This window comes from Drosophila arizonae, chromosome 2, assembly GCF_054131065.1.
Source record: "Drosophila arizonae isolate 15081-1271.41 chromosome 2, UAZ_ARI_1.0, whole genome shotgun sequence".
Classification (NCBI taxonomy): Eukaryota; Metazoa; Arthropoda; class Insecta; order Diptera; family Drosophilidae; genus Drosophila; species Drosophila arizonae.
The window spans coordinates 11175536-11188712 of NC_142922.1; the positions used below are offsets into that span (position 1 = coordinate 11175536).

Sequence of the window (13177 nt, forward strand, 5' to 3'; positions counted from 1 at the left end):
TACGCATTTTTCTGTGTTGCCGTCGTTTGCCGTCTTGGTGGCAAATGTTTTTGGTTATTTGCCGGCGGTGTCAGCTGAGCGTTAGTGGTGGCCGCGGACGGTTTCCATTGGCCTGCCGTCGACACGCCCACTCTCAGCACGCACTTGCTGCCTTACGCGCGCGCTCGCTCTCTCCCTCTCTCCCATGCTCTGTCTCTATCATTCCATTTGACTGCCTCTCTCTCTCTCTCTCTCTCTCTCTCTCTCGGCAGTTTGCTCTGTGCAATTGCCTCGCACAAAGTTTTTTTTTGTTTTGTGCAAATTGCTGCAACACTTATTGAATGCCTCGTGGTCGTCCCAGTCGAAGGCAGTTAAAAATTCAATTTGCTGGCCGCTCTCTCTCTCTCACACTCCCCTTCTCACACTCTCTCGCTCTTGGTCTCTCGCTCTCGCTGTCTGCAAAGTTTGCTCAGCTTTTGTAAAAATGGCTGCCTCTGTGCGCGCATCGGGGTGGTTTGTCTATGCGGAACGATGTGGAATGGAACGCGTATATGCTGTGATATGAGTCAAACGGTTGGGTTTAGTTCGAACTTGTTGGATTTACATATATAAAGCAGTTAGCAAAATGCAAAGCGATTTTCAACTGATTGATATATTAATCGTTTTATTATTCATATTTCTACTATAATAATTATTATTTACATATTTTGGTTTAGTTATGCTACATTCATCTACTAGCCTGGAGTTACAATGCCAGGAAATAGATATTCTAAATTTATTATAGCTACATATAATAGAGTTCATATTTGGCAGACTTATTTCAAATGTTAAGCTCTTTGCAATTTTATGAAATTTAACACTTTTCTAATTCGTTTGCTCACTTCACCCGAAAGGAACCTTTCAACTGCCATCAATTAAGATACTTTGTACACTTTGGAGCCAAAGCACTGCACACAGAGCAGCACTTGACCCTTGTCGGGTGCCAATTGATTGATTTTATATTGGCATTTCAATGGGAGGCCAACACAGAGACAAGCACACACACACACACACATAGACCTACACACGCACAGCTAAGCGAGACTTCCTCCCAGACATGTTTCGATTGCCAAGTGTTTCAAGCTGAGATTCAAAACTTGCTCTTCGTATTTTTTTGTTATGGCTTTTATTGTCAGAGCTTAAGGACTTTCGACAAAACTAACAACAACAACAAAAATAAAATGAAAGAAAATAGGAGAAAATACGGAAAGTGTCTGTCGATGCGGTTGCAGCGCAATTGTCAAAATAAACGAAAGCAGAAATTCAGCTGCAAACGGAATGGAAATGGGAACAGGCCGAACCAAGCCGGGCCGGGTCGGGCTGGGCCAAAGAGCTGCATGCTCTAGCTACCCCTGCTAGAAAGAGCGCGCACGATGCGACGAGAGACTCTCAAAGCAGAGAAACAACCCCACACAGACAAACTCTCCTGCAACCCACTGCTATCTCTGCTTCACCCTCTAACTGTGCGTGAGTGTGTGTGTGTGCGTGTGTGTGTGTTTGTGCTACTGTCAACTTGCGGAAAACCATTTAGCGCAAAGACCGAAAGAATTTCACAGCCGACAGCCAACCAACCATCCGAGCTGAGTTTAGTTCTGCTCAGCACATTTCATGTTTCAGTTTCAGTCGAACGCCGCAGCAGGCAGTCGGCGCACACGCTCTCTGATACAACCGGGGGTTAAAAATCCAAAGACTTAAACAATAAAATTACTAAGCGATCGCTTTCACAAACACACACACACACACAGACAGACACAGGCACACACATATGCGAGGGCTCGAGTGTGAGTGAGGGAGAGAGTTTAAGCGAGCGAAAGAGAAAGGTAGGCTGGCAGACGCGTCGAGGACTTTGCGTTTGTTAACAGAAAACATTTGAATTTAAATGCGAATCGTTGATCAAACGGTGCAGACGTTTCGGTTGCCACCTGAGGAACTTTATTTTCATCGCCTATAGACGACGGATGCTCGTCCGGCCAAGTGCGGCAGCAGCCAATTCGTGTGACAGCAGTCGAAACTGAAACAGTTCATGGAACAATTCCAACAAAAAATAGAAAACACTGTGAATTAATTTGAAATAGATTCAATTGAAATCAAGTGAAAAAAAAAAAGAGTTTTGTGCGTGTTCTGTGCAGAGATGTCTTCGTCTGACGCTGAGGTCGATATTAGCGTGGTGTCCAGTCCGGAGCCAAGTCCGTTGGGTGCCGCCGGCATGAGCAATGGCCGCGAGAGCCCCTTGGCGCGCTCCGTTGACGGCAGCTCCCCACCAGCGACGCCCACGCATCGCTCCACGCCGAACACAGCCAGCGGCACGCCCACATCGACGTCCGCCGTGACCGTGCCGCACTATCACCACAGTCCCAACGGCGCAGTGCCGCCGGCAGTGCTGCACCACCATCTGCAGCATCATCTCAGCTCGCTCAGTGGCCATCCGGTGGCGCTGCACCACGCGCTGCACAGCTTTGGCCATCTGCATCCGGCTCACACCGCATCGCATCCCGCTCTGCTACACCACGCCATTGCGCCGACACATCTGGGCGATCGCCTCGGCTCACCGCCCGCCCTGGCCGCGATGGCGCCCAAGACACCAGAGCTGGAGCGCAACGGCAGTGGCAGCACCAGTGAGGAGCTCGCCCAGAACCTGAACAACAACAACAACAACAGCAAGACAGTTAACCACAACAGCACCTGTGCCTCGGCGGCTGCGGCCGCGGTGGCTGCAGCGGCGGCCTCCATTGGCGCCAACAGCAACGACAGCAACACGAGCAGCAATGGCAACAAGGCCACAACTGGCTCCAATGGCTTCACCAGCTTCTCCATCTCCAGCATACTGAGCCGCAGCGAGCCAGCGAAAAAGAACGGCGCCACCGCGCTGATAACGCCCATTCCGCAATTGCCGCAACATGGCGCGGCCGGACCTCAGGATGCGGCCATGCTCTCAAGGTGAGTCTTTGCCCGGTAGCTGCTTGGGTGCACTTTGGCAGAGCCGTTTAGACCCGGCTTACCACTCGAGAGCCTCGCTCGCTCGCTCTTTGTTTGGCAGACCAACGTGAAACCAAAAAGTCAAGCGTTCCCTTATTTCCCAATGAGCCTAAGCGGCTACAATTTCACCTGATGTAGTCCAGTTTCCCTGCCCCTCGAAGCATTGAGCAAAATTTGTGTAATCCTTAAGCAAACGGAGTACAATAGCATTGAGATCGAGGTGACGCAAATCTCTTCTCGGGAAAAACACACGAATCCAGTCTCGAGTAGCCTGGAGTAATTCGTGTTGCTGTAACTGATTGCGAGAGATAATAATTTTTAATGGAAGTACTCAAAGAGTGCAGGGCAACTGTTAGAGGACACCTTAAGTGGGTGCCGAGATGAGAGACTAGTGATAAAAAGGCTAATTTATGGAATTCGAAAATGCTCCGAGTGTTTCAAGAGTCCGCAAATTTTACAAGAATAGAATATACAGATTATAATTGTATTATATTATGAGAAAAGTATGCATTGAAGTTGAATTTTAGCCTGAATATGCATTCACTTAATTCCACAAGTAAAAGCTATAGTGAAAAGCATAGCAAAGTTACTTAAGAAATCCAAGATGAATATAAATATTTTGTATTTTTCTTCTTTTTATTTATCTATAACAATTGCAGCTTAAGTTCGCCTAAGCCGCTTTAAAAAATATGCAAAATGAAATAAGTAAATTTCCATTTGAATATCTACATCAGACTGACCTCCATGTGCGCACCTAAATCGATATTGATTACTTCGATTTGGCTATGCAATTCGGGAAGAATATCGAATTTCGCAACATTTGCAGATGCAGCATGTAATTCAATGCAGTTTGATAACTGTCTGTCAATATTCCGGCATGTGAAGTGAATGAATGCAACTTTGTGTTGAATGAACCCTCACTGAATGAATGGACGACTGACTGACCTACCTAAAAGCCGTGTGTGTGTTTTTATTTATGAACAGAGCCACCTACATATGGCAATGCAGCTCAAACAGAAAAAAAAAGACACCAGCAAGCGGGGTAGCCCCACTTGGCCGGCATTTAAATGAGCATAAAAAGGACATGAGTCAAGCGATCGAGTTTCAGAAATGCTCGATTAAGGCATGTGTTGAATTAAAAAATGTTGCACTTTTATTTTATGAGCGAGACTGCTCAACTTTTTGTCCAAACACATGCAAAGTAGACAGCTCTTAGCTTTCCTCTGTGTGTGTGTGTTTTTTATTTAATGATGATCATTTTCATTTCATTTACGCATGCGCTCGCTCGATCGATCCTGCGATAAGCGAGTCGCAGTCGCAGTCGCAGTCGCAGTCCTGTGGCGAGGGTCGCGTGCAGGTTACCCCAATTAAGAGCGCGAGGATCGCCCTCGCGCAGTGACCAAGTGTTGACTCCTGCTGTTTGGCGCTTACAGCTGACGTGTGGCTGCCTATGTGACGGGCTTATCACTTGATCATCGAACTCGCTGGCCGCTCCGTCAAATGATTAATTCGAGCGCGCCCAAAACGCTGACTGATCGTTTAATACAAATACGCGCATACGTAAATATTGTTGACTGACTTTCACCTGGGCTGCAAGCATTGGTATTACATTTTTTACTTTTATTTAATTTTATTTTTTTTTTTGCTTTTTAATTAGTGGTCAGCTACTGTGGAAGTCCTTCGGCTGGCTGCTGCTCAACTGCGGTTTAATTATAGCGCTGCAAAGAACGCATTTAAGCGCTGTAACTGTGTAACCTGATATGCTTGAGAGTGCGCCCAACAAAGGGCCAAAGCGGCCAGCGGAAGGGGTGCTCGAGTCCAGGAAATGTCTGTGTGTGTCTATTGTGCAGCTCTCTTTTACGTTTTATTTTATTTCAGTTTTGTTGTTGTTGCTGTTGTATTATAAGGATACCGCTAAAGGACGCACTGACAATATAATTATCTACTACAGTAATTACAATCCAATTCCAGTCCCAATGCAATGCGCCCGCTCCTGACTAATCTTATCTATCACAAAGGGATTAACTGGCTGCCGGCATTTAGTGGTGAAATGGTCCGCGATTTCTGACATTTATATCTCGATAACGTGCGCACATACATTGTTTCCATTTAATGAAAACATATTCGTGTCGCATAGTGCATCATGCACTGATTTCATATCTAGATTTGAGGCTTGACTTTCGTTTTGCTTTGGTTGCTGATTGCACTGGGCTGGGCTGGGCTGGGCTGGCTTTGGCTCCTGGGCGCGTGTCATTTGTGCGACTTCCTGTGGCGCAGCCAAAAAACTAATTTTGCACGCATCACAAATGTCACCATTTTTCAAGTGGCCTAAGCCGCCTAAGCCGCTCCATGCCATCGAATATTACAATACACAGTTACAGATATACATACATATATACATACATATACACATATATATACATATTTGTGAATGCATGTATTTAGCTACATATTCATGCTAATCCCGTTTAATGACAAAAGCAAGCCAACCGGGTTAACTATGGCCGGGTTATTATGGGCTCCTGCTTAGTCAACTGTGAGTTGCTGTTCAATATTTTGGCTACTCTGCGGTCGCTTCGAGTGCCCGCACCGCTCAAATTGTCACATAAACCACAATGAACTCAATGTTGGGTTGGGCAATGCATATTTTCTGATTTCGGGCCTCCATGCAGCCAATTAGCGTGTGCAAATCTCTTATACATGAACGAATCCTAAGCGGTTTAGCGCCGCCAGCCATTTGTGTTCATTGTTAATATTACATTTAAATTTATTTATTTAAATTAATTTTGGCTAATGCGCTCGGTACGTTGTACAATGATTGTTTGCTCTATATATTATATGTGTGTGATATGATTCGGCTACACTTAAGTGGGTTCTGCAACCGGGTTAGGGCAGCTGTTGGGCTCAATTTTCTTCAAATTCTTTGAATCTGCGGGCACTTGAGAAGCTAAGCCAGTAGAGCAATCGAAAAGTTGGGTCTTCTAACTGAGCTGTAGAAATTTGCAATTTGATTGATTAGAAAAGAACAGAGTTTTAAGGTATAATAAAGGAAAAGGGGATGGGAGTGTGAAAAATACTAATTTATAAAATTAATAGTGTTCTTAATAACACATTCAGCTAGAACTTAAATTTTTTCAAAAGTCTACAAATATTATTGAGATTCACTATAATTGCATGCTACCGACATTATATACTTTAATATCTCATAATCATATAATATTGATTGTACATTTACATATCCTAAAATGCTATTATATTGTCAAAAAAAAAAAGAACTGATTCTAGTTTTGACGTGAAAATGCATTCACATATTTCCATAAGCAGATAGCATATAGTATATAAGAAAACACATTTCAAAGTTAATCTAAAATATTTAGATTAATTTAATAAAATTGTCCATGCTTTCATTTTAAATTATATTGCCACATTAATATTAAATATATACTGTGGAGACCCGTGCCCAGAGAACTTTCTGCGAAAGGCGATCAACACACAGAAAGCTCGGCGACACAAGCGTTTGAATGATCTTTCTAATTCATATTCATATTCTTGTTCCTTTCTTGCTCACTTGGTGCTTGTTAGCGAGTGCGGCACATATAATATATTTCATATATTATAATATATTCATTCAATACAACATTTTCCATATATATAAGTCTGCTCTTCAAACTATGAATCTATATAAATCTAAATATACCACAAAAGGTTAATTTTGCTCTTCAAGCTGGCAGATTTTCATAACTAAATTAGTTTGCGTGCATGAGAAACTTCAAAGCGTTTTTATGCCCCAGCCACATCCAATTTATTAAAATCCTGTCCCGCGAACAAACGAAGGAAAACCAAAAGGCGCATGGAACCCATGTAGAACGCCATGTTGAACAACTCAATTGCATAGCACAGTTTTTGTCCCAGCTCGAAGAGAGCTCCCCTTAACCCCCCCAAAGACGAATTATGACAGCGACGTGAAAGAAGCCCAAAGCAAGAACCGCAAACAATTCATTAAACGAGAAATAACAGCCATGCATCAAATTGAAGTGGGTGAGGAATTGGACTGGACGAATAGCGTGAGCGGAGGTATGGGTGGTATGGTGGAGATGGTGGGGCGCTTGGGCGCTTGGGTCGCTCAACGTTGACTTCTGACAGCTGCAGGGGCTGAATGGGCACGCCCCATTCCGGTGAATTTTAAACATGGTCATCCACTTCCGCCACAAAGTGACACCAATGAAAATGTAGATGGAGCCACGCGGTCTGCGGCTGCCGCGGGCAATGGAATGTTGTATTTATTTCATTGCTGGGCGGAAAACAAATGCCTGCCACGGACTCGGGCAGCGCCTTTGATTTGGATAATTAGTAAAGCAAATAGCTACAAGCTGTTTGCAATTCATTGGGGCCCCTTCCGTTGACAGCGCTTTCAGCGACCAAAATTAGCGCAGTAATTGAGGTAATTTCTTTTGACTCGTTTGTTTTGTTGCTTTTCATTCTGCTTGCTTTTTGCTGTTGTTGTTGTTGCCGTTGTTGTTGTGTGTGCTTTTTCGCTTTTGCTGCTGGCCGGTAATTTGAGGAGTGGCTAGGACGTCATCTTTTGAGCGGCTTTCTCTCAATTGACGTTGTAAACATGAAGCCCATTAGAAGTGATTTGAGCCGCCAGCTTGCCAAACAGCCCAAGTCAGGCCAGGCCAGGCAGTGGGGGGAGTTAGCCAGTTGGGGAAGCCTTTGAAGCGCCTCTTAAAGGGGGAGCGGCTCATAATTTAACAGCGGGCGCAGGCGAAAGGTAAATTTAATTGAAAAACATTACTTGCCAATGCGAAATAGGGGAAAACATGAGCCAGAGACAGACGGAGAACAGAGTAGGAGAGAGACATGTACACATACATACACACACATACATGTTTCAGCGAGTGGGAAAGAAAGATATGTTGAGCAGGTGAAAGAGATGGCCGACTATTGATTTCCACACCTGCACCTTGGCCGCTGTGAAAGAGGTCAGCTAAATGTTAATGTCACACACAACGTGGTCGGCTCATTGTCTGCCTGGGGGTGGCTGGGCCGCATTTGGGGGCTGCCTGGGGTCGAAAAGAAATCACAGTCTGCTGCTTGCATACGGGTCACCTGCAAAACGGTCAAAGGGTTTAACAAGTACAAAAAACAACAGCAGCAAAGGGGCTGGCGTTGGCCACCATTGGCATTCTAGACTGGTGGGAGTGGACTGTGAATTGTGGCTACGTTATGTCCCGGCCGGATTGTTTAACAGCAAAGTTCATTGAGTGCGTGGGAAACTTAAGAACACCTGAAACACTTTTGAACATATCAATAAATCAATCAAATTGCCGGGCTAGACTGCTCGAACAGTTGGGTGGTGGGTTGGCCGCGAAAAGCTCTTAAGTAGCACAGTCAAGCACAAAACCCTACGCCCAGTCACTCCCCCCACTCACTCCCCACTCCCCCTGCTAACCACACTGTGCTACCCTCAGAGAACAAAAGCAGCTTTCTTCCAATTAACTCTCGCATTAGCTTCTGCCTAAATGATTTGACTTGAAAACTTTGATTTAGCACAATAAACCCAACGGCAGCGCCACAAAAACCCACCCCCAATCAGACAGCCCACACACACACAAACACACACACACATTCGTATATGGAACACATTATAACGTTAACGCCAAAAAGTGTTTCGTCTTGGAAACTTTGCCGCGTCTAACATAAATAAATAAATGTATTTATAAAGATGCTTTTAAGCAACAACCTAACAAGGTTACATGGACGTCGGCATTTATATACACAGCCACACATACATCCTTACATTATATTTATGTGTATATGTGTGTGTTTTCTTGGGGAGTCGAATTTGCAGCAGCTGTTGCCAGTTATGGCCTTTGCCTGCTGTGGGGTTGGTTGGCATTTAGGGGTCGTTCTTTCTGAGATATTTTCTCTTCCAGCTTTGATTTTTCTTGGTGTGTTTATCAAATTTATGCCGTCGGCATGAAATATTTATGTATGCATATATTATATATTTCCTTATATATGTATGTGTGGGCACCACATTTGGTTGTTAACTAATTCTGGCCAGTTTCGTTTGATACCTGTAATAATTGCAATTAATTAAAGTTAATTGTTCGTTGTTGTTTTGCAGATTGGGTTTCATTTCGCAATGGGGCGCCCTGGCTGGACGCTATGCAGCTCTATGCCCGCCCGGCTGGCCCTGGGCACCGCAGCGAATGCCCTTCCATAGTCCAACGCACGGTAAGTTTGACATAACCATTTACTATATATTTATATAAACAAGCAGAAATTTAAAGATCTCAATCTGACAGATTTTCTATTTAAGAAGATTATACTTGTATTTTTTGTGTGCAATTATATATATTTTAAATCTATCTCTAATCTTTATAAATACAAAATCGCTTTTTGAAAGTAAACAGATTACAAATATATGTATGTATATACATTTCGTATATATATATATGTATATAGTGGACAGAGAACGAGCTTAATGCGAATAGCTGAAATACTTTGGCTAAGAATGTGCCGTGGCAGACATTCTTAGCAGCATTTCGTTTAATTTGCATTGTTGGCCGCGTAAACTTGTCTAATGCCCGCAAGAATTTGAGCAATGCACACAAAGCGCACCCTGAAGCAGGCAACAGTAACTGCAGCAACAGCAACGGCAACACCGGCAACAACAATGCCGAGACGCTTGAACAGTGTGGGTGGCTGTGTCATTGGCACGCAGCTACACATGTTACGTTGTGTTGCGTTGGCTATTCAGAAACACGACTGCAGTAATCGCCATTTTCAATTAATTGCAATTTGTAATCGAGTATTGAGTTGCAACTGCGGGGAATACACAAAGTGCTTGACATGCTTGCATTCATTAGAGACAGATAGAGAGAGAGAGAGAGAGATAGTGAGAGAGGGAGAGAGCGAGGGAGAAGGGAGCTACTGGCGATAGTGGCTAGCTTTCTGGTCAGCGAGCGTTAAAGCCCAATTGATTGGGCTCTTAGCATTAGAAGTCGATGCAATTGCATTTGCTCATGTTAACTGGCCTTAAGTTTTGCGCCATGTGAGGCTTCTGGAATTTAGTTGATTCAGCGCATAGTTTCGTAGCACCAGCTGATGGGTGGAGGGGGGCGGCTGTGTGGGGCCCAGCAAGTCAAATTTGCTTGAATCAAATTACAGCAATTTAAACTTTTCAAATAGGATCCAAACTAAAAGCTCAATAAAACTGAAATCGCCCAGCTGACTGACGGCCATTTTAAATGGTAATTTAACGCACACGAACACACAGAGATATAAACACACACATATTTATATGTATATGGTAGGCGAACAGGCTGTGGGGTTAGCAGTGCGCAGGGTGCAGGGTGCAGGGCAATTACTCTACGCGTCTGCGCTCTAAGTTGTTTGTGGGGCATATGAAACAAAAATGAAAGGAAGAGACAAGACGAAGGCAAGTGTGAGGTTAAGTGTTGCAGCTTAAATCTGTGCAGCAGCAGCACACACACACACACACACATACACACATGGCTACAATAATACGTTAAACAACCCTTAGAGCAGCCACCACCTCCTGCTCCTCCACATGTATATAAATATAAATATCTGTGTATATGTGTATGCACACACATACACACGCACAGCGTGCTCTCTCAGTGAAGTGGATTGTCACTCATGCGCTCTCTTTTTTCTTTATCTTGCTCACTTTGCAGACAGTTCCTCCACAAACACCACTGAAAATCCACCATCGCCCACATCGCTGAGCCCCAGCAGCGGCAACAACAACAATAACAACAACAACAACAACAACAGCAGCAGCAACATTGACAACAACCTCACAGCGAATGCTAGCAGCAACAACAACAACAACAACAGCAGCAGTAACAACATGGGCAATGGCCACGCCAACAAATCACCACCTCCTGGCCTAACTGGATCGTCGCACCACAGCTCCCATCATACGCTCTACCAGCAACAGCAACAGCATCCACATGCCGGCCATCAGCATCTACAGCATCCACATCAGCCCAGCACGCCCACCAGCAGCGCTGGCGGACTCTCGCATCATGGGCACCATCTGTCGGGCTCTCATGCGAGCGGCGGCTACATGCTGCCCACCAGCTCTAACGAATCGGACGACGAAGGCGAGGAAATCATTGAGGAAGATGACGGCACCGACGGCCCATCGGACAGTTCGTCGCCGCACGGCGATGGCAGCAATTCCAAGCGTAAGAAGAAAACGCGCACGGTCTTCTCGCGTGCTCAGGTGTTCCAGCTGGAGTCAACGTTCGATCTGAAGCGATACCTCAGCTCATCGGAGCGCGCTGGCCTGGCGGCCTCCCTCCGGCTGACTGAGACCCAGGTGAAGATATGGTTTCAGAATCGCCGCAACAAATGGAAGCGCCAGCTGGCCGCCGAGCTAGAGGCAGCCAACATGGCCAACATGGCACATGCGGCCCAGCGTCTGGTGCGTGTGCCTGTGCTCTATCACGATGGCACCACGGCTGGCTTTGTGCCCCCACCGCCGCCGCATCATCATCCCATGCAGTATTATGCTGCGGCCGCTGCCCGCAACACCAGCCCACCGCGGCCGCCCCTGTCGTCGCTTGTATAGAACGTGGGCTGCCTGGCGGCGCCCATGACGCTGCTGAAGCCGCCACCGCCCACGGCGATGTCGCCCATGCCGCTGCGAATACCTGCGATGCAGCTGAGACGTTGCTCCGTGGAAGTGGACTCCGACGGCGAGCAGGAGCATCTCACAGGCATGGACGAGGATGACGCGGCCATCGATGTCGAGGCCGATGAGGAGCCCGTCGCAGACCAGCCACAGCCACAGCCACAGTCGCAGGTGCAGTCATCCAATGACTACGTTCGATCAACGCCATCAGCTGCGCCTCCGCCGTCTTCCAGCACCTTCGAGCTGCACACAAAGAACAATAATTGTTTTGAACGGAACGAGGCTGGTGGCCCTGATTCGTCTATGCCTGCTGCTGTCGAGGAGAAATCGATAATCAGCAAGGCGCACTCCTACTGAACAGCTGGCGCCGCACCGCCCACAGTCCGCTCCCAGTGGCATTGTAAAATTCTATTGAAAACTTTGACAAAAGGATCAGCGGCTAAGTGCACATCAATTGGTTTCAATGCTAACCACAAAGGCCAAAAATTGAGGACGGCTCGCCGCGCCTCTTCAACATAATCGTTATAAAGCTGTAAAGTTTTTGAATAGTTTGTTCCTAAAGCTTTTGTATATACAAATACTACTTATGTAGAAGTTCGCTTAACCAACTCAAGAGACATGGACGTGAATCTCTCAAGCTAAGCTCCTAACTCTAGCTCTCTCTCCCTCTCACACACATTCTGCTGCCCCGCTGCTCTCGCATTGTATAAAATTAAATGCCTATTGCTCATTAGATTCTAAGTCTCATTTTGTAAATGTATCGCTTCCGATTGTCGCTTTATTTGCTTGTACTTTAGAATGTAAATAGAAATTACAAATATATATATAAATATGTGTTTTCCTCCTATCTAACGTAATAACCTATTATTTTAATCGAACTTTGATTGCTGGTCAGATCCAAGTTAAACCCACATTAAATAATTGACTTAACTTAAAAATAATTATCAGTTGGTTTCCATAGGCAGGCTAATTAAAATTAAAACTATACATAAAATTGAAATGGAAAAAAAAAAATGTTTATACATATATTGAATGAGCGCTGTATAAGCCAAAGCTAAACTGAAAACAAAATCAAGAAAAAAACGTCAGCATGTGCACATTTGTATGTATTATATCAAGCAATTACCAAATAACTAGTAAAATTATAACATCAATTTACTAAAAAAAAAAAAAAAAAAAAAAAAAAAAAAAAAAAAAAAAACGGCGTAACCTATATTTAAAATAAGAAAAAAAAAACATTAAATTCTTAAAAATGCTTATATATATGAAAAAAAGAAAACAAAATAAAAATCAATAAAAAATAATAATATAAACAAGTTTTAAATGTTTTTATATATGGTATTTAAGAGGCGGAAACAGCTTGATTTAAATATGCGTTTTTTGAAACTTAGGATCAGATTGATTTGAAAACATTGTGCTTTATAGTCTAGGTAATCTCAGCTGGTTCATATTTTGTTAAATTATCGTATCATATGGAAGGTCTGTATAGAAATATTAGACATTAGTCTCTTG

The 13177-nt window shown here is 44.4% G+C and overlaps 1 protein-coding gene across 1 annotated transcript; it reads left to right on the forward strand.

The window, feature by feature from the left end:
* The first annotated feature begins 1313 nt into the window (after positions 1–1313).
* On the forward strand, positions 1314–11742 carry Hmx (H6 family homeobox). Its single transcript, XM_018017750.2, has 3 exons — positions 1314–2955; positions 9125–9234; positions 10701–11742. The coding sequence occupies exons 1-3, from the start codon at positions 2150–2152 to the stop codon at positions 11600–11602; spliced, it is 1818 nt and encodes a 605-aa protein (XP_017873239.1). The 5' UTR covers positions 1314–2149; the 3' UTR covers positions 11603–11742.
* Positions 11743–13177: the final 1435 nt, after the last annotated feature.